This window comes from Etheostoma cragini, chromosome 1 (genome assembly GCF_013103735.1).
Source record: "Etheostoma cragini isolate CJK2018 chromosome 1, CSU_Ecrag_1.0, whole genome shotgun sequence".
NCBI lineage: Eukaryota > Metazoa > Chordata > Actinopteri > Perciformes > Percidae > Etheostoma > Etheostoma cragini.
In genome coordinates, this window is record NC_048407.1 from 27499865 (window position 1) to 27526914 (window position 27050).

Below are 27050 nucleotides of genomic sequence, written 5' to 3' on the forward strand. Positions count from 1 at the left end.
ACACACACACACACACACACACACACACACACACACAAACACATCCCCCTGCCCTACACCAATCCTCTAGCATTCTGTCTATATGACCTAATAAGAATCAGAATTAAATGCTGTAAAATGTTATCAATCCACTATCAAACAGAATTTCATGATCTCCTTTGGAAAAAGGTCATAATCTGCCATAAAGCCAGCTAGGCTGTGTTTGACCCATAAATTCCCTGTTTGCATTTTGTACAGTAAATCCTCCCTCTCCTAGTAAATGCCAAGTCAAAGGAGCTTAAGAAAAGATAGAGCAATGAATTTGTCGCTCATGAATACAGTTAATGTTGTTTTTTCACGTTTCATATGTTACTTGATTTGATTTTCTGTTATTGTTATTTCAGCTCTTAATCTTCTGGGATTGGAAGTCTCTGGGGTGAGTATATCTTAGTCAGGCTGAAAGACAATGAAATAACCACCAAGCAAACACGAAGATGTTTACTATTTCGCTATATGAGATTTCAACCCAAATAGTTGTTTTTGACAGCCCATCAATCTGCCACAAGCAACATAATTCACATTGTTAGGACAATATTTTTTTGAAATGACAGCACCCTGTCAGTGATTGGCTGAATCTTAATACTTGCCTATAGCTTATCCAGAATCTGGCAAGTCCTTCTGCATTTGTTTTGCTCACCCTAATTTTCTTCCCCATTTTCCATTTTAATATAAAAGATAATAAATGAAAGATTGATCATATGATAAATTATGAACAGGCGGGGAAATGTGCAGGTGCTGAAAAATTCAGATAAAAATTGAAGAAACCGAGGATGACAGAGAGAGAGTGAATGGGCCAAGAGATTGAGGGAGTCAGAGGGAAAAAAACTGCAGATAGAAAAGAGTCAGTGAGAGCATGGAGGAGAGTTGTGATAGATAAAGAGGGAGAGTGAGCGAGGGAAAGAGCTTCTTGATTGCCGGTCTGAGGCAGTTTGACTGGTCGGTGACAGCATGCTCCTGCTCCGACCATACGGCCTGTCTCCTTAGCTAACAGCCCAGCTGCACGGGGAATGTCCCTGGGCTTGACATTTTGACACGGGCGCCACGTTGACAAATAGCTGGAGTTTTCACCTCCTGCTACACTGTCTGCTTCCTGCTAAACCAGCCCTTGCTGACTGTATGAAGGGGGGCTGACAGATCTGCTGTCAGGCCGGGGGCTGCTGATCGAGGTCTCTGTGGGTGGCAGACTCCTACAAAGAGGGAGGGGCAGGTTGGCGCTGGCCATTGAAAGAACCCTTGAGCCAGTTTTTTGGGCTCCTTGCACACTGGCGACTGCAGTTATCTCACAGCCTGCCCCACTCCAACCTCCTCCCCCACCACACACACAAACACCTCCCCAACGCCCGTTCTCCGTACACTCCCAGCTGAGAGGGCTTGTCAGTTTGCTGTTGGCGAGGCGGAAGCGTAATCGCAGCACAGCATGCCATCATAGAGTGTGCGCACAGTTCTCAGGTGTGAGAGGTGTGGTCATGAGATGGAGGTGTTTGCATGTGAAAGGGTTTCGTGCACCATTGAACAATCCTTTTTTACCGTAATTATGGAGTGTAACTTTCTATGCTTGAAATTACCCCACCCTTAAAAACAAATTATTTTAATTGTCAAGACATCATTCCGTCCCTGTTATGACAACCACAGAGAGATGGCATCAAGGTAATACTTTATCAACCAGCCAGTTAGGTTTGCTTTTGTTTTTTATATGCCAATCCTTTCTGGACAAAAGCCAGAAGATTAATGCATTAGTATTGAATGTCTGCCTTGTTTTTGTCTGAGGTGTCAACATGCTCCTGAATGTACATTGTGCTCTACAAACAGCTCTGGACGATTAATTTCACACAGTCTGGGAAGGGAGACACACAGGTGTGTGTGCATGCTTCTTCATCCATGTATCTTTGAGCAAGTGTCTGTAGGAGTTGGCCGGTGAGTGGGTTGTGCCTTGGTACCGGTGGGGCTTTAAGTGCTGGCGGTTGGCTGTTATTATGGGCCTGTATTGATTAATCCCCTCGCCTGTATAACCTCCAGCTCACTTTGAGGTGTCCCCAGTGTGCCTGAGCTCTCGGCAGAGCACACGCTGTGATTAATGCCCATCTCCCTAGTCAACCCGCTACAGAGCACCCTGTCAGGCCAGATTTGTCAGCTCACAACTATAGATTTGTCCATGTCTCCTCCTCAACTTTGGAGCCACCAGTGCCCTGTAGTGTGAATATGTCCCCTCTCTCCCCTTTCACTCGGCACCCATCCCTTGGGTTAGAAGATGGCAGATGCATTAAACAATTCACTTAATAGATAAGCCACAATGTGCTTGACTTTCTTTTCTCAAACACCCCCTTTTTCCCCCACGTCCTTCCTCCCTCTCGTTCCTCATATCTCCCGCTGCTGAAATGGAATTGGATCAAAGAAGGGGGTGGGGGTGGAGGGAGGGGTCCTCATTGGGTTTTGTTGAAATATTTATAGGTCAGGGTTGACTGGTTAAATTGAATATCTATGCTGATCTCACTTGCCTGTTTAACTTGCGCCTAGGCAAATATGTTTCCTAGGTGATAACCTTTTATGTACCAGTCTGACTTCATTGAAATGCATAGAGATAAAAATGTGTCACACTTCACAGCCAAGCCAGGCATCTACTGATGCTCGATTATTCAAATGATAATTGACCCCCACCTGTAGCTTGCTTTTATTCAGTAGTCAATCACTCCATCCGCTGTTAAGATATGGAGAAAATAGGTTCTGTCATTTACATTACAAACCACTGGTGAATGTCAAGTACCCCAGGCGACCCATTTGTGTGGAGAAGAATGGGAAAATATATGGCCAATTATGATTTCCAATCTTTTTAATAATTTAAATGCTGTTGATATGTGAATAACTGGCAGCATAGCTCTCAGTCCTGTGCCCTGTTTATTTCCTAGCAGTATTATTTTCTCCCTAACAAATGACTTGATGTTAATCTTCATATATAATTTTCCATTTGTCTGATATAATGGCTTCTAGTGGCTTGCTGTCAAAGGCTGATAAATTGACAAGCAGTATCATAGCACTAGAATCAACAATGCATAAATGTTTGTTGGCCAAGACAGGGTCTTTTTTCTACCATAGGGCACTCATGGTAATGAATGAATGCATATTCATGCATGCACAAACATATACACACATGTATGTGAACAGTGAACACATTCAATCATCTGATACTTGTGCAGTGAATGCTTTGATCCTCATTGTACAGAATAGCATACCTGTTCAGGGCGTTTTTTTTCAAACCACCAACGGCTTCACCTCAACATTATGTTTGGCATCACCGTCTGATCTTCATGAGCATGAGCAACGTGTCCTAATGTTGTCGGTTTCATCTAAGAAAACACCCGGTGCGGTTACAATTTGCATACGTTTCCAAACGGAAGGCGTGAAAGCATGCTCGGCAACTGTGCCTGTTTGTTTAAAGTCAGCCAAAGCTCTATAATTAGCAGTGTTTAATTATGGAAATGGCTGCCGAGGAGAATTTTAAACACACTTCTTCCCTGGATCATTAGTCACAGGGGCAAAAAATGAAATGCTTTCAGCAATGAAGGGTTCATATTTCAAGCTTATAGCTGCTAAAAGGGTGTACTCAGAAAATCAATTTTATGAAAGTCCGTTCAGCACTAAAGGGAGTTCCATGCAACTAAGCAATTTTGAAATAATGTCGGTGGGGGACCTGATTCATGGACGGTAACAGGACTTTGCTCTCCTTGCCTGGGACATTATCCTCTAAGCCCAGGTCAGAGGTCAACCTCTGGTTTAAATCAACCTCTGTTTAGCATAACTCGATTCTTAAAGCACTGCTGGCAACCACACGCTGAATAGATAAGTAGTCTTCAGCAGGCAGAGAGCATACGGTGAACCAGATCAAAGCTCACGAAAGCCGTCTGAAGGAAAAAGTGGGAGGGGAGAAAGTTCAGGTAAACTATGGGAGGAAACCTAACCTTGACCTCATGAAGTACACCATACCACAACAATGTCTTAACCTTGGCCACAACCTCACACACTGACAGTAAACACACCATTTCTGCATGCTTCCCAGCACGCAGGCGCCCTCCATGCAATAAATCCACTCTTTGATGTACCCCCACATTAAGCTGGGTGTCATTCGCTGGGATGAAGGATATGGGCGACACATGTGCGGGGGACTGCCGGAGACGCATGGGAACGCCAGGTCTCCCAGTCTCCGCTTTAGAAACCACATCATCACCACGCGCCGCCCACACACTTTGTGGGAGGCCCCTGTGCTAATAGCTTGTTGTGGGGCTTTGGTCTCTTGTGGTGTTTGTACTGTGCTCTCCGGTGGCGCTGGCTACAGCAGCAGTGGGGACATTTTGGTGGGTAAGCTGGGAGGTCACATATAAAAACAGCTACAGCTGCACAGGGACGGCTGGCCCACGCTTCTCACAGGGGATTCCCATTAGGCAGATTGATTGTTTCCTCTCCTTTCCTCCTTTGATTCATGTCTTCCATCTAAGCTCTAATGAGCCATCGGCCGTATGGCACCACTCTGGGCATCTGTGCATCGGCCCCTGTACTGTACATGGCTAATGGGAAGCACTGTAAATATACAAACACACATATATATACAGTACAGACAAACTGTGATATGTATTGTTTATCCATGCTGCTTTCAAGTAGGGTTAGTTGCATTCACCTGCCTTGTCCCTTCACGTAAAAAAAGTTTACACAACTTACAGAAATCATATATATATATTTATTTATATATGTATATACATATATATATATGCAGATACTGTAACCATCACAGTATCTACTGACCTCACAGAACAAAGCGATGAGTGTGGATGTGCACTGAGTATGTGCACACGTTATTTATTCTGCCACAGAAAAGAGGGGACAGCTTTACAGCCCTCCACCGCAACCATTATTTACAGCCTCAGCCATCCATATATCCTCCATCATCCACTTTAATAGCACACACAGAATGATAATTATGATAACAATAATAACTACCCATATAAAATCCCTTTACTGCACTTGGGAGTATGAAAGAGCTCTTTTCTTTACTAGATACTCTATGTTCCTCAGTGGAGAGTTAAAGTAAGCACCAGTTTCCCTCAAATGAAACTCAGCCTGCATCTGATATTGATTCACGGCTACGTTTTGGAACGTTTTATTCAGGATAATTTTCTACCTTGGGAATTTGGGGGTGTAAAGGCTCCATAGCGAATCATTCAGCATGTTTCAAGATGTCGCATAATCTGTTTTTTTTTTAGCTACAGTCCTTCCACTTTCATAGTGCAACTGAAGGTAAAACGCTCTCTCTGGGTGGGGGTGTTGCACATCAAAATGAGCTGGAAATGTGTATATCTCCATCTGCTTCCTTATCAAAACATTTTATATTTGCTAAGAGGAACCATAAAATAATATTTGGCCTCCCTCCTGCTGCAGTTGTGTGTCAAAGACTTTAACTTGCAGCTCTGGACAGACATATTTGTTCAGAAAATTTGACATGAAACAGTGTTTTTACTAGATTTTCTTTGATCCATATGCCTCCAGGCATCTCAGTATTGGTTTAAATGTTTCAATTATTGAGTTCAAAACAATGCTAATGATGATAATTATATTGTGTGTGTGTCTGTGTGTGAGAGAGAGAGAGAGAGAGAGAGAGAGAAAGAGAGAAAGATAGACAGATAGAAAGAAGGTGATATAAAAAGAGAGTGACAGAGACATTTATCATTGACTGGTTGAGAAAAAGGGATAGGCTAGAAGGTAAACAGTGTTTCAGCTTCGATGAACTGCAGGTGAACTGAGTGAGCAGAGTCAGAGTCATGAACACATGCTGCTCTGTGTTATTGATTGGGGAGAATAAATGAATGTTTGCTAAACATATTAGATCAGAGAAGATGCAGCTCCCACACTGATCAGGGTGATCTACAGGGTGGCCCGGGTTCTCGTCTGTTTGTGTTTGTTTAGCTGTGTTTGAGCAATGGTGTGCACTTTAAATGTGTGTGCATGTTAGAGTGTGTATGCAGTTTTGCATGTGTGTGCGATTCTGTTCCAATGTCTGAGTCAGTTTGTGCACATGCATTTAACGACGCATTCAGGTTTGGCCCTGAAGCCATGCGCAGTCTTAACTTGCCTGTGATCACACACAAACACACACACACACACACACACACACACACACACACACACACACACAAACGCAAACAAACACACACACAAACACACACACACACTTTTAACTCACCTGATTTTTGCCAAAACACCTCCCATTGCCTCCACACTGTATGTGGGGAGAACTGTCTCTAGAGGTCACTGCAGTTCCATGGGTGACAGATGCAGCAGGGGCCAGCAACAACATCCTGTTTAACCCAGCCACTTAGACAATAAGCATGACCTGGAGGGAAGAGGCAAAAGCTGAAAGAAACCAGAGAAAGCTGAAAGAAACCAGAGAATACCACAGTGAGTTTCACACTGTCAAATAGCCACACACAAATAGACATACGCCTATAAAACAAATCTTGCAACCTTGTCACCAGAAGCTGCAGATCCATGAAGCTGTGTTTGGTGCTAATAGCAGTGATTTCACACTGATGCTGAAAGCTCCATGGCTGCAGCTCATTTGTCTGCTGCTGGACAAGGTAGGAAATAACATGCATCCAAGTTCTTTTGCTTCTGGTTTTCTTTCACCAGAAGCAGAAGGAAAGTGTGTACTGAGTATTTCCAGTTTATGCTACTTTATACTTCTACCCTACCACATTTGAAAGGCAAATATTCTACATTTTTGTATAATACATTTATTTTACAGCTTTAGTTACTTTGCAGTTTAGATTAATGATAAAAAAATCATAATGGACAAATAAATTATGATATTGTGATGGATTAGGCTGTTTAAAGTTAAAGAAAATTAGCATTTTCAACATTGAAGTGATGCTGAACATTAAACTATCAATAGAATTATTCCCACAATAAACATTATCAAACTAAGTACTTTTACTGCTGGCACTTTAAGTATATTTTAATGCAAACACAATTGTACTTTTTAGCAGCTTGTCACTAACAGACTTAAATAAAATGACATTAATTGCTACAGAGTTGAGTGCACTGTGGTACTATTTGTACTTAAGTAAAAAATCTGAGTGCTTCTGATTTATTACTTTATTCAATGGCATCAACTAAAGTACCATGGCATGCACATGGCGCAGTAAGTTATTGAATTTAGATTTTCTGTTTCATTTTTTCATTTTAAAGTGCTCTTTTGGAAGGTTAGAAATACAAATAAATGAGTTGCTAAATGAAAAAGATGCCCCAGGATTTCCCAGCCACTGGCAGCTCACGAGAATGATCTTAAAACACAAAAGAAGCCTCATCAATTTCTTAGTTTTGGTTATGCCTCTCAAACTATTATTCTAATCTGGTACAGGAGTTGAAAAAGAGGAAAACATGCTGCCAGGCGCCTCTCTCCCACTAATTCTATTACACTAGGTTATTTTTAAAAGTTCCTTTTCTAAACATTTACTGTCAGTAGTACACTGGGAGCTGCTGTTCCATATGCTTTGTTTGTATTGTGGTTGTGGTTGCAGTGGGGCTGAACCCGCCTGCTTCCAGTGAGCTAGTGGCAGCTACGTGGTCCGCCATGCCAAGTTTAAAATTAGTAACAAATTTAATATGTACTTTGTTGGCATCCGGCGCCTTTTGTAGAGTGCAAAATTCTTCAATAGTTTGTCGTGGGGTGTCTCTGGAAGACCACAACCAGGCCCAATATAGAAACTCCAATTGGAAGACGGAGAGGGAAAAAGAAAGGCGAAATCCAGAGCAGATGCGGATAACGTCTACAGTGATCAGGCTAAGAAAGCCGAAGCACTAACACAGGACCACCAAGACAAACTACAGCTCTTCCAAAGCCTCCCTCTCGCTGGCAAAGGGGAACATGCGCCGCTCCATGCTCCTTCCCCACGGCCACAACCTCAAGCCCAAACTATTGGCATGACCTAAACGACAAAACCATGCTCCTGTTAATGGTATAATCGTGAAGGGAAATGATGTATGGCTTTCATTTTTAAGGATCACTCTCCCCATAACTCCTAATATGGAGGAAAAATATCTGTTTTCACTAAGGGAGCCCTCCCATAATGCCTTATAGGCTGTTAAAGCATGGAAAAGAACATATTGGTGTCATAAATCTAGATTTCAAACTAGACAGCCTTAAACACAGTGCAGGATTACAGACGGGGACAACAGTGAAGAAGTTAAACCAAAGCACAGGCTTACAGAACATCTTGACTGGCTTGGATATGAAGTCTGGAAGTTTGAGGTAATTTCTATTAATAATGCTTCATCAACAGATCTCTTATTGGCTTACTTTGCCATCCATCATATCCTCAATTGCCCACAGTAATGTATAACACATTTTTTAAAATGGATGGGACTTTTCTTTACTTTTGACTCCTGCAAGGTTTTACAAGTTATCCTTGAGTTTTAAAGGGATTTGGGTACACAGGATGTGGATAATTTGTACTCTAAATGTAATACATCAGTTTGCGTGATTGTTCTCTGTGTGTCATTTTTCATGCCTTAAATATCTCTAAAAGGACACATAAAACAAATGTAATATGTAAGTTATCCAAAAACATAGAATGAGGAAGCAGAATTTGTGTTATTTTATGTTGTTAAGAATATTTCCTTGACAAACCCTGGCTCACCTTGTTGAATTTTTCTTCCCGGGTCATGAAAGCAGATGGAGTCAGAGGGGCTGGCAATTCACTCTACTGTAGTTTGGCCTCTGACCAGTAGAGGGAGGTCATTGATTTATTTCTGCCATGGTACAGCAGAGATCTGCATTTGCCTCCTTTGGGTTCTTGATTATGAGTGATTCTAAAGAAATGTGTCAGTTATTATTTTTAGACAACCGCATAATGCAAGCACAGTGGGACCTTTGAAGGCTCATTTATTACGGAAGAGATAAGCATGTTCCAGCATCCAGATTCCTCCGTAACAGGTCACCAGCCCTGATTAAAAGTGACATCAACGTCAAGCCATAAATATTTGTCAGCCCACCTTTGAAAGGAAGGCGAGCCATGGCTTCTCTGCTTGTTTGCCACATGAAAGTGCAAATGGAAACACTTAGGGTTGGGAGCAGCATCAGTCATATAGCGGGAATAAGATGGCCAATAAAAAGGGCATAATTATGATGCTCCATCATTTGACACAGCTCGGGGGTTTGGGCTGTTTGCCTGCATGCTATAAGAGAGAGAGAGAGGGACAGAGAGAAATCCCACCCGTGAATAGTGGGACCTGTACTTTTATGAGTGTACTGTGTTTAAGAGTGAACTTTGAAAATGTGTGGTCTGTGTGTCACCTCCCTCTGCTGCTGCTCCCTCCTCCCTAGTCTTTCGCCACCACCCCCTCCCTCCACCTCCTCCTCTCCCCTCAGCTGTTTACCTTGCTGCTGTAGAATATGGAGCGTGTTTCAATTGCCCCTCTTTGATGCCTCGTATTTGCGCCGCTATATCAAACCACGACTGGCATGCCTCCACAACAACAATGCCTTGTTGTGGGGCACTTTATGGCCCATGCACTGATGCCGCTTGATGAGAGCCTATTTGGTTTGTTTGTGATAAACAAAGCCATTTTTCACATTTCATTGCCTCTACACAATGTATTTAAAGCATGCAATTTGATTTATAGGCCACGCGGTTCTCCCCAGTGTCTTGAATTACTTTTGTTTTTGATCAAGAGCCTTTTGTAAGTATTTATCATGACATAATTGCTTCAAAGTGCTCTTCTGTCATTTTTAGTCACTTTGCATGCATATGTTTTTGAAACCACCATTGTCACAGTAATGATACGTTCGGTAATCATGAAAATACTGTTCTTGGAAATGCCTCTACATTCCTTGGTGTGTCTGCTTGATATTTGAGGACCATGAGTAACAGTAAGCAGAGCTGAAGTAGAAATCAGGCAGGTGTGGAGACTCCATTAGAGCTAGCAACCATTTGACTTGCACACCAGTGTCTAATCCTACACAGGAGCTTCACACAGAGAGGCAGGCCCCATGGAGAAGAGTGCTGTCGACACCATACTGTTACACAGCCCTGCTGCGAGTTTTCCTCCTGCCCGCATGAAGCCGACGGAACTAATGTAGTGGAAATACTCTGTGCTCAGGTCGAGGAGGCTGTTCATTACAGGTGCTACTGCTACAGCTACTCATTGTGCTGCATATCTTCGAAGAAAGACAAAGGTGTCTCCGAGAGAGACACGCTGCTGGCTTTACATGCTGGACTTCATCTGTCAAATCTGCAGTGGTGTTGGCACAGGCTGAACTCGGGAAATTGGAGACATAAATTGAAGAGAATTGATAGTGCTGCTGCTGCTTTGCAGAATACTGTTGTTGAACATTGTTGCTGTCTGCAGTCCAAATGAACTGCTCCTGAGGCTGTCACCTATACAGCATAACAAAAGAAAAACTATTGTGACATGTTTCTTCTCACCCTAAAACATCCTAAACCAGAAATTCGTCCTTAAATGTGATTTGTGTCCATGGAATGAGAAGTTGCTAAATTGTGTGTGTGGGTCTGCACATGTTGAATACACCACATTGCACTTTTCTCCAAACCAATGAACTGCAAACAAACAAACATTTTACTGGTTTAGTACGACTGCAAAATTGAAATAGTATCATCCCTTCTATAAAACCTGAAACCATAGAAACACCATAGAAAGTGAAAGTTATTTTATCAGGTTGCACTGTCCTCCAATTATATACGATTAATTAATTAAGGGAGACAATTATTTTATCACACATTTACGCAGTTTTGTTATTGTAAAAGTCTATTGCTCACAGGCTTTTAATTTGTAAAAGTCTCCGTGACCGTAAAAGCAATAATTGTTCATAACCAAACCAACAAATGGAGAAATGGAGAAAAGTACGTAACTTCTACATTGCCATTTTCATTTTAAAGTGGAAAGTGACAACTTTACAATGTGCACCCGCTGTTGCTCTCACTGGGGACTACTGGACATCACTGGGTTACCACATCACCTCGTTACACTGGGTGCTGAATTCAAATGCTCTGACTGTAATGAAAAGAGAAGAGAGACATAATGCTGAAGCGTACGCGTGACAAAATGCTGATGTTAAATGTTTGCAGAACAAATGTAATGGCACTTTTGTTCATATGGCACAACATTTAAAATTGCACTATACACTACTTTTGAAATCATTATTGTATTTTGCGTGTAACAATGCGATTAATCGTGATTAATCAGGGAAATCATGCTTTTAATTGCAATTAAAACTTTCAATCATTAACCAGCCATGCTACTGTATTTTTGACTGTTCATCCAAACAAATGGCAAAGGGCCTTCATGGATGCTGCTTTGGTAGATAAAACATGATAAGGTCCCTCTAGGGTGCCCTAAATCGAGAAAACAGGAAAAAATGTGCCCTTAGAGTGCCCTTCCAGTGGAGAAATGTGATGAAGTGCACTCTAGGGTTGCTTTAAAACTAAAAAAATGTGATGCAGTGCCATACAGTCTGCCTATACATGCCAGAACTTCTGCACTTCTTTCCACCCCTGCTCCTAAGACTGTCTGAGTCCACCACTGTTCACATCTGGCAGACGTGTAGCAACAATTATAATATTATTAGTGATACATTCCTAAATGACTTTTAGCTCTGTTTTGGTCTCCACCATCATGTAGGAATAAGTGGGTTTATGAGGATAGCAAAGTTTATTAAAGTAGCTCAAACACAACCATAAAATATTGTAGGTATGGCAGCAGTGAGATTAAATAATTATTAAAATAAAAAGTTAAAGACAGTCGGGCGATAGATCATTCTCTTGATTTAGTGTACACATGATGATTAAGTCAGTTATGATTAAATTACCCAATTATTTTTGTTTCTCGTGAATCAAAGGGTGAAAGGTAAATTAACATGGCCATCCACAACATCAGCAACAGAACCCTATTTTCATGTTATTTTTAATGTCAATACATTGACCCTGTCAGTCACATAAGCCTTGCTTGCATATGAGGTGTTATATTTTTCATAACTAAAATTTGCTTTGACTTCAGCAAAAGCAACAGGGCTTGTAGAGTCTGTAAAATTTGGTATAAATGTCTAATTTTTGGTCCAGCCATGACACGATACACCCCGTTTAAAAGTCAAATGTAAACTCAACAGCATGCATTAAAGGCCAACAGATGCCCCACATGAAGGAGAAGAAAAACAGAAGGAGACCGCAAGATTAAAAATGACATTGGGGGATTATTAAAGGGCATTAAAATGACTCAGGAGATTATTCTGATGGTGGTGACGCCATCCTAAGGTCAGAAACAGAAAACTGCCAGTACAGCAGACAAACATAAAAGGACAAACAGGATAACAGGAAGAAAAGCGCACACAGCTAAGCACTCCATGGGCACAAAGTAAGGATTCAGGCCTTACACCAAAGCTCCTCTCGTGAGGACATTCAGGAAGAACCTAGTTTATAGTGTCTCCTTGTGGGTGAGCCTTTTACTGTGTAATTGGGCCTTTTTGACCTGATTTTTCCTCCGCATGTTCAAAGTAAACATGACAATATTTGCTCAAACAATCCCCATTGTACCATTTGTACTCCTTCCAGTAGTAGTGAGATTGACCTTTGGTTGAGCAGTGGAATTGACACCAAGGGAGAATCAGTGGGCAAGCCGCAGAAGCTATGAAAGTGAAGATAAATAGCTTTGTAACAGGGTGAATATTACAGTCATACTGTAGTTTCACTTGAGCTTTCATAATTATAGGGAACTGAGATGAGAGGCAGAAAGAGGCTCAGAATTTGGTTACAAGTCTTTATTCCCACACTTAACAGGCCAGAGGAGACTCCAAGAGCCTACTTACTCTAAGGGAAATGAGGTCTGAAAAAGAAACAAGGCCCTGGGAATGGCAGCACTGTCATCTTTCTGTGCCATACTCCGGTCGGTTCACTGGGGTCCTGTTGGTGATACACTTGAGTGGGCAAATGTTCTGGAGCGGATTACTCTGCATTGAGTACAGCACTGATGATGGAACGGAGACCTGGATTTTTGCGGACACAAACAGCGCTGGTCAAACACGGGGCATAGAAAGAAGAAGGGGTCGCAATGCAACATCTATCCAAACTGCACAAAGCCAGCTTTTCATCCCCTCTCTGGCCATTCCACAAAGTCCATAATTGTCTTTGACAAAACTCATTAGCAGAGACCTTGTAGCAACATCGGCAATCAGAAATTCCATGGAGGAAGACATGCACAGAAACAATGTCCCACACACATTTCATTGCGCCTTTTGACAAAATGTAATGAAGTGTGTATAGTGTCCCCCTCATCTGAACTCTGAGCCACTGGTACAAAGACTTTGTTTTATGAGCCTTAGCTACCCAGCGTGGGACACATCAAACGGCACCTCCATGTTGCCTCTTTTGTGAGACTAGAGGGCAAATTATTGTTTGAGATGTTGTTGTTGTTGTTGTTGTTATGTCTTCCATTTATACGAAGAGGCCATTGCTATCATGTCAGAACAATTAATAATCTTTAACAACGTGGGCACATGCTCATTAAGTGAGGGCCTTAATGTGAAGTGCACATGTGATGGATGTCCCTGACAGTGCTTTGTCAGAGGTTAACCCCTCATTGACCTATAGTACAACAAACCACAGTAACAGTCATTGTTAAACTGGGCTCAACCCCTTTCAGGCGCTGTTTAAGAGAAATAGCAATACAAATGATAAAGGACATGTGATGCTTAAAATGTTCACTCCCATGCCACTCGAGCCTTACAGGCTTAACTTTCTCAGACTCATGATAGGGATGGGATTTCTTTATCTCCCCATTGCTTTTTGAGTGTACAGTATATTTTCCATTTTAAGTTACATTTAAGCAAACAGTTGACACCTGTCTTAAAAGATGTGTAGTGCCAGAAGAAAAAAGAAAACTATTTTAGTGGATAGCTAAATAACTGTGCTAACTGTATCCAATGTTCCAAGGCGTTTGAGCTGTCAAAATTTATATTCATGTGGATTATATAAAAGAGTTGTCCTTGAATTTTGAATTGCTCAAATTCACATGTAGTTTTCTGCAATCCAAACAAGTTGACCTACAAAAATCACAGTTTGTTAGACAATACACATTTTAAACTCATATCCTCACAAAGTGAAGAACACATGTTTTAATTCTTAAAATACAATTTACAATTTTAAAAGGTCTGTGTTAAATTTCTACACTTCCAACATTGTCACTTTGATCCCGTTGTGTGAAATATAGCAGACTATCATTAAGAAAAAAAATTATCAGTAATATTATTCTCACTCTCTGCGTTGCATTTTAAACATTTACAGATGTACAGATGAGCACCAAAAACATGTAGTTTTAAGGTGAGCTACACAATTGAAAATAAAGTAAAAGTGTGTCATGTCCCAAACACTGACTTAACCAGAACCCCCATTGTTTATGACAGTCAGCTGGCCTGTGGACTTGAAAAGAGCATATAGGGTGCAAGCAGCAAGTTGTCCCAGAAAAGATCAAGGATCCATGACAGGCAGGGGTTGACTGAATGTACCCTTATGGAGGTGTTTGATAATAATAACAGTGATAATAACAGTCTCTGATTTCATACAAAGGATGGTCATGGATTAAAAATGTCAAACCTGTTCAAGTGTTCATGTTTACCATAGCTTGTTTTTCTTCTTTTTTTTTTGCACATTTGTGCCTCATTCACAGATTATCTAAAATCTGTTTTGGATTATGCAAACATGCTCTCATAGGCACCCGCCATCTCCCCCTCCCTAATGAAAAATGTAATTTACCAAAAGGAAAGCGTGTATTAGGGAGATTCGGTTGTGCATATATAGGCTACCTAAGCAATTTGTTATTATGTTTCATTGTAGTTTATCACAGAGTTCATGTCTCGCCTCAGATTAAAGATGTCAGACAAACAGAATGTCTTGTGTTTGTCCCCTCCCCCTGAGTCCACCACTGTCACCAATAACACCAAGATTATACTAAAACATCTATTTATGAATCCTTCCTTTCATTTCAGGTCCTTTTATTTCCTTAATCTAAATGTTGGTTTTCACACAACATTTAAGTGGTTTCTGTTCCCCGGCATCCAGACCAGCTTCCATTTACAGCTGGCTGATGTGTCTCTTGATTGCCTCTGCTCGGAGCAGCTGCTTTAGCCGTATGTAAAACACTGTATAGTCTATAGGACAGGCTAATTGACCTGTTAGCTGCTTCAGGCATACGCTGCTATATGAGCCCATCATGACCATTATCTGTGCTTTCCCCCAGGTACATCACCATGGTGGTAATCCCATTGTGCATGCATCATTACCTTCAATACCATGAGGCAGCTTTTCTTTACAGCCTCCGATTTAATTAAAGTTGGTTGTAAATATTTGATACACACCTACCCTACATTTTAACATAAAGAGCATCGCATCAGGCGTCATGACTGATTAGTGTTGAGGAGGAGGAAGAGGAGGAGGGACTCCCTGTTAGCAGCTTGTCATTAACAGACGGACTGTTAAAGTATCAGCCTACTGACTGACTCCTGGTGGGTAAGAGCTGTCATTCCTGACTCACATCAGGTGGAGTGAACTGCTTCCTTTTTTCTTCCACACATTTCCCTGAACATTTTGCTCCCGCCTAGCTTTTTTTCTTTATTTTTTTCAGTTGGCCTTCTTTTGAAAATATACAGTGTGATCAACTGTAAACTTGAATCAGTAAATGAGAGATTCAGACCTTTGAGATAGGTCTAATGGACTATAAAGGCTACGTTAAAATGTATTTGTTTTTGCATTCAGCCTCACGCAGATCATGTTGTTAGGTCTCAGATTAACACAGGAGGAAAATTGAACTGGGAAACAAAATCTCAATAGGCCTAAGTTATTATTCCTGACCTTCCACATCCTCATCATGTAGATTTTCCTGGATTTAACACTATACTGATTTGCCAGGCTCCGTGCATTACTGGCAGCTCGGCCACTGGCTAAAGACGCACAGGGATGACCACAGCGCCTCTGAATTGAGCCTGAATTGCCCTAAAATACTTTTATTACAAACATAATCCCACAAATACGACCTCAAATGACGTTTTTGCGAGGCTGTGGGCTCTGTGCAGGTATTGTCTGTGGTCTGGAATCAAATGTAGTCATCAAATCGAAATCTTTGCCCTGCTTATGACTTATAAACTCACTGGTTTCAGAAAGCAAGACAGGAGATCAAAGTCAAAAAGGCAACATAGTAAGACAAGGAAATTATTGATTTAATAATATAATTTAAACAGTTTAAATTATATCCCGCTATAACAGTTTTTCCCTTTGAGCTTTAGGCAGACAAGACGACACGAGAATTTTACATCATTTGCCATTTAAAGTAATACACGTTTCACATAGTCTTGTCAAAGGTTTTGTTTTTATTTTTGCAGACTGTGCAGGATGGTGCGTCAAAATCCAGGTCCCAGCCGCATTTGGTTTACACAGCACTCGGTTGACATTTGCTACGAAACTGTTTGTATTTAAAAGTTTTGAATGTGAGGATGGAAAAGTTGTTCACACCGTCAGCGCGCATCATGGACTACAGTGATCATGTTATTACAGAGCTGTGTGTAGGAGAGTCACAGAAGTCAGCCGATAACGAGCCGGACCATAATAGTCAAAACAGCCAAATCAAACGGACTTTGATGGACCATGTGGATTTCTCTGCCGGGTTTGATCCTACAAATGACCTTTTAATTAACACAGTCTTAAGTTAGTGCAGCGGCTCGCTACACAGGGGACAAAGCAGCATTCATCCTGTGTTCCTGCCTCGTTGCTCGGCCTGAACATTAACAAAGTGTTCGATGCCACTTCTGATTAGATGCTGACAATAGAGGGATGATGTCCCCTTTCTTCCGCAACTTGTGGATTTCACTCACGTCCTCCTCTGAATTATGACCGATCCGTCAGCGCTGCGGCTTTACGCGTCGAGTCAAGATGATAAACTTTGATCAAATGCACATCCGCAAATGTTTTAATTGGCCGATAGGACGTTGAGCTCTAAAATCTATAAATAACCATGACACAGACAAGGAAAGCTCTTAGAAAAAACACATTGTATTCTTAGAAAAAAAAAGCCATGGTAGGCAAACACAGAACAAGCTCACATTTTTTTTTAACACAATGACAAAAATCCTCCAGGTCCACGAGCAACACAGGGGGATCCGGTCCTTTTATGGTCACCTTTATGTCCGACAAGCTTTTTTTTTCTTTTACATCAGGCAAAATGACACGAAGCCACAGTAAAACCCAACATGTAACAAAACACTCAAAGAAATTCAACCAATAAACACATCAGATAATAAACAAACAGACAGGATAACAAAATAATAAATACAGAGAGAAATAAATAGGTTTGCTACACTACACGATTGCCATACACAAAACCGGCCGTTTTTATTTAGCCATTCTCATACTTTTGCATCTAGAATTTTTTTGCATAAAGTCTTTTACACCATAAAAACAAAGTTGTGCAAAATGATAGACACGTCCATAGTTTGACAGCTTCTCACTGCAGCAGCGCCAGGTAGCTCCCAGGTGTCACGATGAGGCCTCTACTCAGCCGGTGTGTCCGTTAGTGCATAATAAATGTCCCTTACTTATTGTGGCACAGGTTACAGCAATCTAGCAGAGAAAAAAACAAAGCAGGAATTAAATATATTAAATAATATTAAATAATCTCCCAAAATGAGAAGGAATAAACAGTCTTTACATGCTTTATATACTTTTAACATGATTGGAACAGAAACATGAATTTCTGTCAAATGTTTGGATGATTATTATCCATTACTTTATAAATCATGCATCATGCATATTACTAACCTGTCCCTTGCCATTTTACAATAACTATAATGAGATCAAATTTAAAAAATGAGATTAAGCAACACCTATTTAACAAAAAGTGAGTGTTTATGAGTGTCCTTGTTCACCTGTGAGTGTTTGAGGGTGTTGTTCCATGCCCCATGTTTGTGTGTGTGTGTGTGTGTGTGTGTGTGTGTGTGTCTGTCTGTGTCGTGACTTCACTGGTTTCTTCCAGTTCAGTGCAGCCTCTCACCTGCTTCACCTCTTCATCACCGGTCTAAACGCAGTGACCTTGTCATCCTGCACGGTCCCGCATGCTTCACTCAGGTCAGTTGACTGTGTCTCTGCTTTGCCACCAGAGAATCCTACGCACCCAAATAAAAGCATAACTAAGAAAGTTGCCTCAGGTAAAAGCGTCTCCTCACTCATAACCTTAGAGAGACTTTTCTACATCCAACAACACATAGAACAGGTTTTAAAAGTAGTGGGCGATGCTGGTGTTCCTTAAGATACTAGACAATTGGAATTATAATCTTTATAACAAATTGGTTGTTCTGGGGGTGGTGGCGAGAGGGTGGCCAGTGCCCCCATAATATTAAGCCTTGATTCCCCCCCCAGCCACCCTAATTGGAAATATTTACATATATTTCTAACCCCACCTTGATCCCCAAAGAGGGGATATTGTCTATGTGCAGTGATAAATAAAATGTAGGTTAACACTGAGTGAGTGTACTTGTGATTATTGTTATATGTTTATTGTTAGACTTTTGTAGAACCAAACCTATGTAGGTAACACTTAAAATGCTTAAAATATTTGGTACACCCAAAATCCCAGGCGGGCCCCTGGTCCCATCCCTCTATTTTCAATGGCCTAGAACCGCCACTGCACAGAAAACCTCTACATGTGATACCAACTTCTAGCCCTTGTAATCTGGTATTGCAGGTACAAGATGACATACCTTCAATAGTGGAGTACTGACATGTGTCTGGGAGTGCAGCATAGGATGAACAGTGCAGTTGGATGTCCTTGTGACTGTAGCTGCCAGTGCCATAAACTTTTGAGTGCAAGGATGAGCCATCAGAGAACGGGCTCTCAGTATTGGTGGCACTGCCAGATTCATGGAGGCCTCTCATGGCCCCACAATGTCCAGTAAGAGCCCCCGTAAGCCTGGCGCTCTGGAGCTGGCAGTCCCCTGTGGTGTTGCCTGTCCTCTGCTCCGAGCCATGCTGCTGAGGGCTCAGTATGACCCCGGAAGCCGCCGTACGTGCCAGAGACCAAATCCGAGGCTTATCAGATGCTTCAAAGTGAGACAGGGACACTGTTCCTGCGGGGCCGGTCAAGGAGGGTGCCTTAGACAACACAGGATCCAGGAAGTCAGACGGAAGAGGAGGGAGGGTGGTGGCACTTTTGATGGCGCAGGGGAATGCGTGGAAGTTGTTAGTTAAACTCAGGTGCAACTCGGAGCTGCAGTCTCTCTTTTGAGGGGCTCCAGATACCGCCATGACCCTCTGGAGGTCGTGCTCATCGGCAGCCACCTTTTCACAGTCACTGTCCAGCTTGTCACAGTCGTCATCATCCATGTCATCTAGATCACTCAGATGCAGATCCTTCTCCTCCTTGCAATCACTAGAATCTGCATGGAAGATAGGACAGTTTTAGTTAACACTGTTTATGGTATTATGAACTCATAGAGACGTATGTTTAGAAAACGTTTTTTTCACTCAAACTTACTTTGTTTTATTTTTGGTCCACATGATTGGCAACTGTGTTTCGCTATATATTTAGTGTAAGTCGTGGTATTTATAGACAAAGTATTACCTTTGGTGACACAATCTTGCTCGCTCTTGTTAAAGTCATCCTTCCTGTCATCGGTGGCCTTATTCTTTGGTGACCAGGTCATCTTGTTCTCCTTCTTTAGTCTCCTCCTGGCGTTGGCGAACCAAGTGGACACCTGGGTGAGGGTCATTTTGGTGATGATGGCCAGCATGATCTTCTCTCCCTTGGTTGGGTAGGGGTTCTTGCGATGCTCATACAACCATGTTTTCAGAGTGCTGGTGGTTTCACGAGTTGCGTTCTTTCTTCTGGCTGTGCCATTAAAGTCCACTGTCCCGTATCTGGAAAAGGGACACACACAAACATACAGAGAGAGGATGTTAGTGTAGTGAAGGAAGGATGTCAAAGACTTCTCACTCAGACATCCTAAAGCCCAAATCCCTGCTGTTTGAAATATATACAGCTTGGCTCCATGAAGGTATCAGTATGGAGTTACACTCTGACTTGATCCAAACGTGGCAAATTCCCCCACTGAATGGCTGCTTTTAATAATCAGTGGTAGAATACGTTTCTGCAGGTTGGCTTACACTCATAATTACACATGGGGGATAAAAATAAACATAGAATTTACCTGTCATATTGATACTGTCCAAGTGAATGGTCATATGGATAGTATGCAGCGGTTTGAGTGATGCCAGAGTGTAAAGTGCCTGTGCTGTCCTTAATGTCATACTGTGGATTCTGTAAAAGACAATAAGGTTGTTATAAGTATACAGCGTTCATTATTTCTCTGCATTTTGATGATTTTTGAAAAAAAAAATAATGAAGACATTTGCTATTTTTATGCTCCTGAATCAATAACAAATCGCTCTAACCAAGAGTGAAAATACATGAGATAATTATGTCTTTTTTAATGTATCTTCACAGGTTTAAGATACAATATGCTAAACATGATTAGAATGGTATTTATTATTATTATATGAAAAGCAGAATGCATTTTGGCTGACTCCAGGTGTTGAAAATAAGAGAATAAAAAAATAAAAGTCCCCGCTGCACTGCAAAGTATCCTCTTAACAAGGCATTTCATCCTGTATCCACTCTAAAATTGTACTTTCTCAAAGTGAACAATTTTGGCAGAGTAGTAGATTTAAGTATATATTGAAGCATAAGTATAATTTAACTTTTTCTTCAAATGCAGGCTCAGCAATATGCAAACATGTAAACAACGTAGGATAAGGACTATTACTTACAGTAATTAAATTACATTTGACTCAAATAAGACAAGTTCATCTGCATTGCTTCTACACTCCTTCCCCTCACCTGAGTGTCAGGATTTTTGACTTCTTTTTAAGGGGAAGGAGATAAGACTGGATGCTGGATTAAATGGCATGTCAAGAAAGACACGCTTGCAGTGATAAATTGATGCACAAAACCCAGTTGATCGATCAGCCTGAGCCCCCCTTCCCCCCCTTTGCGGATCGGATAAGGCTGATGCCCACCAGAGTGGAGTAGATAGCGGATGGGTCGGTGCTGTAGGGGAAGTAGTTGGCGTAATTCTGGCTGGCGGCAGCCGCTGCGGCGTACGGTGAGCTGTACATCCCCAGCGCTGCGTTCAGCTCCGTCCGGCTGCTCGCCAGGAGCCGGTTCTCATAGGACGGGCAGCAGAAGGTGGCAGCGGCGGCGGCGGCGGCAGCGGCGGTCTGGGTGCCGGCTGTCCCGTCAGAGACCGACCTGGAAATCGAATCGCAGCAAGTCGTACTGGGGTTTGCCGACACGAAAAACTGCATGAAGAGAATCGTGGACAGACATGGTCATTGGCTGTTTCAGCTCTGGCTTTCAGGATGCCTGTGACAACTCTGAAGTGAATGTGGCTGATGCACTGCAAAAAGATATCTGAGTTAAGTTGCTCGGTCAGATTTAGTGTTGAGCCTTGAAATTCCCAAACGAGTGAATATGTGAGCTTGCTTTTAGTTTACATCAGTTCACTTATCCTGAATCAGGCGTTATTATCTCTAGCCTACTTGTGACCTGTCTTATTTCAAGGTAAGTCACTTTTCAGAGAATTCCTGAAATAAGAGAGGGAAAAAATATATTGCATTGTGAACCCGTGTAATAAGCATATCACCTCATCGTCCCTTCTCATGTTATAATAAATAATATAATTTTATTTTTGTTCAGTGGATATTAAGGTGGAAAGAGGTGTGCGCAATCCATGCGTAAGAGTGTATCATTGAGTCTAGTGTATCATTGGGTTCAAAATAAATTTAAAAAAAAAGTAGTATCACTGTACATGTAAATCACCACCTTATCAGAACCACCTTTTTTTAATTGATTGTATAGCCTATATTATGTATTGAAAGTTAAAATAATTTCGAGATAAAAGTTGTGTGACAACTTTTCCATGGGAGTAACTTTTGTCCCCTGATCGACTTGAACTTCTCTGAACTTGTCATTAGGCGCTACGATGGTGTCTCACAATGTAAACAAACCACTTGAATTGAGTTATAAATAGCTTTCAGGATAATGCAAGGTGTCTAGAAATCCCACACGTCCCATTCATATAGAAAGTTTGCGAACGTGTACAGCGTGCGTTACAGTTCACTTACACCTCGTAGTGAGCAATAAGTGACATTCATCTCTATTGTCATCAGAAAAACACGTGAGTTCATTCATAATTCAGTGTAATTGGACACGGGTGCGCGTATATCGATATTTGGTTCAACCACAAAAGCACCACGCGAAAAAAGCTGTCAATACTGTCAACGCAGTCACTCAGTCACAAATGTTTCTTATAGAGAAATGTGCTCTGACTGTACTGCAATAGAAGACAATAAACCACAAAAATGTCATTTGTGTGTGTGTGTGTTTGCGTGTGTGTGTTTGTTTGTGGGTGCGTGAGTGTGTGTATGTACACAACACTTAGGAGAAATAAAAAGGAAAGAGGCTTACCTGGGAAGTTGCATTGTAGGGGTATCCAAATTGAGAGAAAGACATTGCTGCTTCTTTTGTTACCATCTGCAATATTCTTCACCCTTGATCGATTGCAACCAATTCAACTTCAAATCCACCGTCTTACACACATTTCCACGCACGGCCTTTCGCTCAATAATAGATGACTTCACTCATAGGAGGGAGACTTTAGGATGGTACCAGCTGCAGATTGTTTTATATGAATGAATAATCCCCCCAAAGGACCCGATAAGAAATGAAATTAAGCGTCATTAAGTGCAAAAAAAAATTGTTGTTGTGTTCGCTGAAGGAGGCTTAAAGGATAACGTAAGACTTGCAAGATATGGACTCTGCTTGTGCTATTATTTGTGGCTCTATAGTTCTTTAGCATTCATCCATGCAAGGGTATCAGCGTGACGTCACTGTAATCCCGGAACGGCAGGGTACCAAGGATAGAATAATGTCTTTGCCAATCACGTTCAACGCAGGGTTTTCTTAAGGTGCACTGTACACAGTCATGTCCCACTTTTGTAATAGAATTCTTCACAGATTTGCTGATATAACATCTGGCAAAAATTGTATTATAGTTGATCATTATTGATTTGTAGCATGGCAACATATGGAAACCCTTTGTGAAGTTAAATGAATTAGAAATAAAGAAACACATACACATGCAGCAGAAGAGATTACTTTTTCCACCCATGCGAATAATCAAACATGTAAACTAGAATGTCTGCTAAACATTTTCAGTAAAAAAAGAAAAAAAAAGAAAGAAAAGTATTCACAATCTATCACAATCAAAGCTGGTTGAATAAAAACATCTAACGTCTTATTGTTATTATTGTTTTTTAACTCGACCCCTGTTCGCCTCTGGCTCTCTGGCCAGAGGTCCGTCCCGGAGTTAATGACGATGATGTTTCTATCTTTCTCTATTAGAGGGAGATGCAGTCCCAGCAGGACCGGTTAGAGGGGTTTTTGGCAGGTCAATAGACCAGTGATTGATGCTCGCCTGGAGACCTACGTGACCATTACGCGTAATGCGTAATTGTATCAATTAACAAATGGATACATGCCCTTGTTTAACCAACGAGTAACAGAGTGAAAATATGCCTTAGAGGTGAAATCCGAAGAGCTGTGCTTAAAGAAAAAAAGACAGTGGAAGCCCCAATCTCCAGTCTAATTAAATATCCGTTGAAGGGGGCTACGAGAATTGCATTTTAATTGAATGATGCTCACTTGAAAGATGGGTAAGGGATGATGCTGCCTCACAGTGAATGAAACGAGAAATAATTTTAAGCCTTATTAGATCAGCAGCTCAACCATCACCAGTTTTCTCGCTCCCTCCCATAAACATAAACAAGCTGAGCCCCCTCCTCGTGTGATGTTGAGCTGGGATAGGGAGGGGGGGGGAGGGAGGGGGTGTCTATCATTCCCCTATACACACTATATTTGTGTTGACAGTGACAACGATGATCAGTCCTACTAAGTCATATGATCTGCCTGTTTCTGACTATCTAGGGCTATGTAAGATTTCCGTTGTCACAATTGATACCTTGTGCCAAAATCCTCGCTGCCGTGCCTCTCCATAACTGATAGCTATCGCGTGTCCTCCCTTGGAGACGCTTCTGCGATAATGGGCTTCCTCTCCGAGGGGCGCTAAAGAGCCGCGTGTAGGAGATGAAGATCTCCCATCAAGAGATTTTTCACAGAGATGGATGTGGACAGAGTGGTCATGGTCCAGGCTCTGGGAAGTGCCTGCAGTAAACACCCACAGGCAACAGCAAGTCTTACACACACCAAGTTCTTTGGTGTTCTTTCTGACAGGCAACTAAGTTACACCAGGAAACTTGTTGGTCCTCAAAACTAAGCATTGTTCCCCACATTACCAAACATGAGCTTTCATGTGGTTTTTATTCATTAAAAAAAATAATAATTACTTAATATTTTTTCCCTTTAACTTGTTGATTCTTTCAATGTTCATTGCCAGGCATCTCACTTACTGACATGTTATCTAAGAACCAGGCTCATTCTGCACACCAATCATTTTAAGTTGCAAACTTACTCAAAAGTGGCCATAGTGCAAATAACTTAAAATCAGTTATATCTAAAAGTGAAAGGGCCAAGCCAACTTGATTATAATAACTATTTATGAATACATATTTATACTTTATATGTGAATGTGTCCTTGTGGCATGAATGAAAACAGTCTCGGGACAAAAGGTGAAAAAGGCAATGGACATGTGTGTTCGGTCCAGTGTTCCGGATTGGATATCTGAAGGAGGAAAACAGCGTATCTCCAAAACATCAATCAGCAATCAGACAATCCAATGGGTTTCCAAATCATTTATTGAGCTTCATTCCCTGAAGGAACACTCCAGTTTATCTTAAAAATTCATTAAATGTGGAGAAATGCTTTTACGTGGACAGTGGCAAGAGTTTAAATGGGAATAACACAGATGTCAACAATAACTTTAATTTAACTTTCCATTAACCGTTAATGCTGGAAATCAGAATTTATTGTCTACAGAAAATGCACACTTTTATGCCTAAAGCGTTAATCCATAGGGGAATGTGCACACAGAGAAGATTGAAACAAGCTAAATGTAATTGCGTGCCGGTGGTCGATGCTTTTCTGCAAGGGCATGCATGATGGCCCAAGTGCATATGGACAGACTCATGCATAATGCATGTCCAGCAGTCAGTGTAGATCCCACTGAATCAGGCCAAAATTAATACTAATTGTAATGGCAGACTGGCCACAGTGCCCTTCCCTCTAAAAGGTGTGACAACCCCAAAATGAGACAATGAGTGTTTTGTCTGGATTATTTAGTTATCACATTGAAACAAGTTTTTGTTTTTTAGCAGCTAAATGGCTGAGAAGGGCAATTAGTGATTTATTTTCCTCAGATGTTTTCCTGAATGGAATTACTATTGGCAAAGTTTAGAGCAGGGGTCTACAACATTTGTTTTAAACCAGGGACTCCTAAACTAAACAAGAGACCAAGTAGGGACCCTACCACACATTGAGTTGCATATTCAGCTGTGCAGAATGGATGAAAAGAAATCGATATTATTTATGCATCACGTTTTAATGTTAAACATACTGGAAGGCGCAGTGACGTTGTGAGCCTAACTGTATGGCTACCAGTGGCTAACATACCTATAGCAAGCTTATCTACAATGTGTACATTTTTTTCTGAAAAATAGGCCAATATATCTTCGCAATAAAAATTTTGCATTGTATTTTAAACTTTCAATGTGTCAAAGACCCTCTGTTGAGGATTTCTGGTTTTAAGTACTTTAGAGTACTACTCTCCCAGGAGTGTTCATGTAATAGCAACAAGATCCTATCACAGAGAGCAGCTTCAGGTACTAGCCAACCCGTAAGCTGTCAGGCCGTACTTAAGTTCAAGCCTCTGTCCCAGTCCACACACACCACCCTGGGCTTAAATCATGTATCATTTATATCAAAAAGTAAAAGTAATACTGTAAAGAAGTTGGAAAAATTCACATATTCCTCTTTGGAGAACCACATTAATGGTAACAGTCAAACGCAATAGCAATAGTCTGGAGCAATGGAAGTACATTTCCAGGATAATTGCCTGACATCCAGCGCCAAGTGTCCCTTACTTTCCGCTCTCTGTGTGTTGCTTCGGCAAACTTCAAGCTAACAAGCAACAAGCGGAAAACTTTTGGGGAACATTTGCATCGTGCAACAAGGCATGCCTGCTTGAAACAGGCAATAACAAACTCTATTTAGCAGTTAGAATTTGTAGACATCCCATTTGACCCAAAACTGTTCATGCAAAAGAACCTTCAAATAATAGCTGACAAAGGCATTCACCCTCATAGTACACTCACTCATGTTATTTAAGAAAAAGCAAGTCCAAACCTCCATTATATCTTGTTCTAAGAAACATGCGGTTACTAATGAGACTGAGTAATGCACGCATTCTACATTAGAAGCATCACTGGGTGGAAAAAGAAAGAGGGGAAAAAAAACTGGAAAGGTTAAGTCAACACTCAATAGCTCCCAGCCCTATTCTCCTACTTAATACATTTCCTATGCTGACTTAATGAACCACACAAAGCCTTTCTGGTTTTTCATCAGATGGGAAGCAGCAGCGGTGGTGGTGGAGGTGGAGGTGTTGGGGGGTTGTTGAAATGGTAATAAGGGCAGACAGACTGAGAGACGGAGGGAGAAGCCCGAGCCGAGCAGGGGATGAAGCTGCACCTACCTGGAGGTGTGTGATCTCATTAAAGCCAAATTGGTATATGCCAATAAATCCAAGGCACTTGTGATCTGGAATTATTATACACACACACACACACACTTACACACACACACACACACACTACATCCACAGAAACGGCCCCCACGAAGAACATTTATTAGTACTGCAAAATTATCCAAAATGGAAAGAAAAGTAATGAATATTATCGAGAGCAAC

General features: G+C 41.4%; 1 protein-coding gene and 1 long non-coding RNA gene across 4 annotated transcripts; both read right to left on the bottom strand.

Moving 5' to 3' along the window:
• Positions 1 to 6749: 6749 nt before the first annotated feature.
• Positions 6750 to 11248, bottom strand: LOC117947540. Its single transcript, XR_004657262.1, has 3 exons — positions 11143 to 11248; positions 7982 to 7984; positions 6750 to 6761 (listed from the first exon to the last, which is right to left on the bottom strand). It is a non-coding gene; the product is annotated as an uncharacterized LOC117947540 (long non-coding RNA).
• Positions 11249 to 17282: 6034 nt separating this feature from the next.
• On the bottom strand, positions 17283 to 23081 carry irx6a (iroquois homeobox 6a). 3 transcript variants are annotated; one of them, XM_034876542.1, is made up of 7 exons: positions 22600 to 23081; positions 21150 to 21431; positions 20282 to 20391; positions 19696 to 19991; positions 18836 to 19510; positions 18130 to 18241; positions 17283 to 17699 (listed from the first exon to the last, which is right to left on the bottom strand). In XM_034876542.1, exons 1-6 carry the CDS (start codon positions 22663 to 22665, stop codon positions 18135 to 18137), a joined length of 1536 nt encoding a protein of 511 aa, XP_034732433.1. In that variant the 5' UTR covers positions 22666 to 23081; the 3' UTR covers positions 17283 to 17699; positions 18130 to 18134. The 3 variants fall into 3 exon arrangements, with proteins under 3 accessions (XP_034732433.1, XP_034732443.1, XP_034732452.1); XM_034876552.1 differs by having other exon boundaries at positions 21150 to 21381; positions 22600 to 23079; XM_034876561.1 differs by lacking the exon at positions 21150 to 21431 and having other exon boundaries at positions 22600 to 23079.
• Positions 23082 to 27050: the final 3969 nt, after the last annotated feature.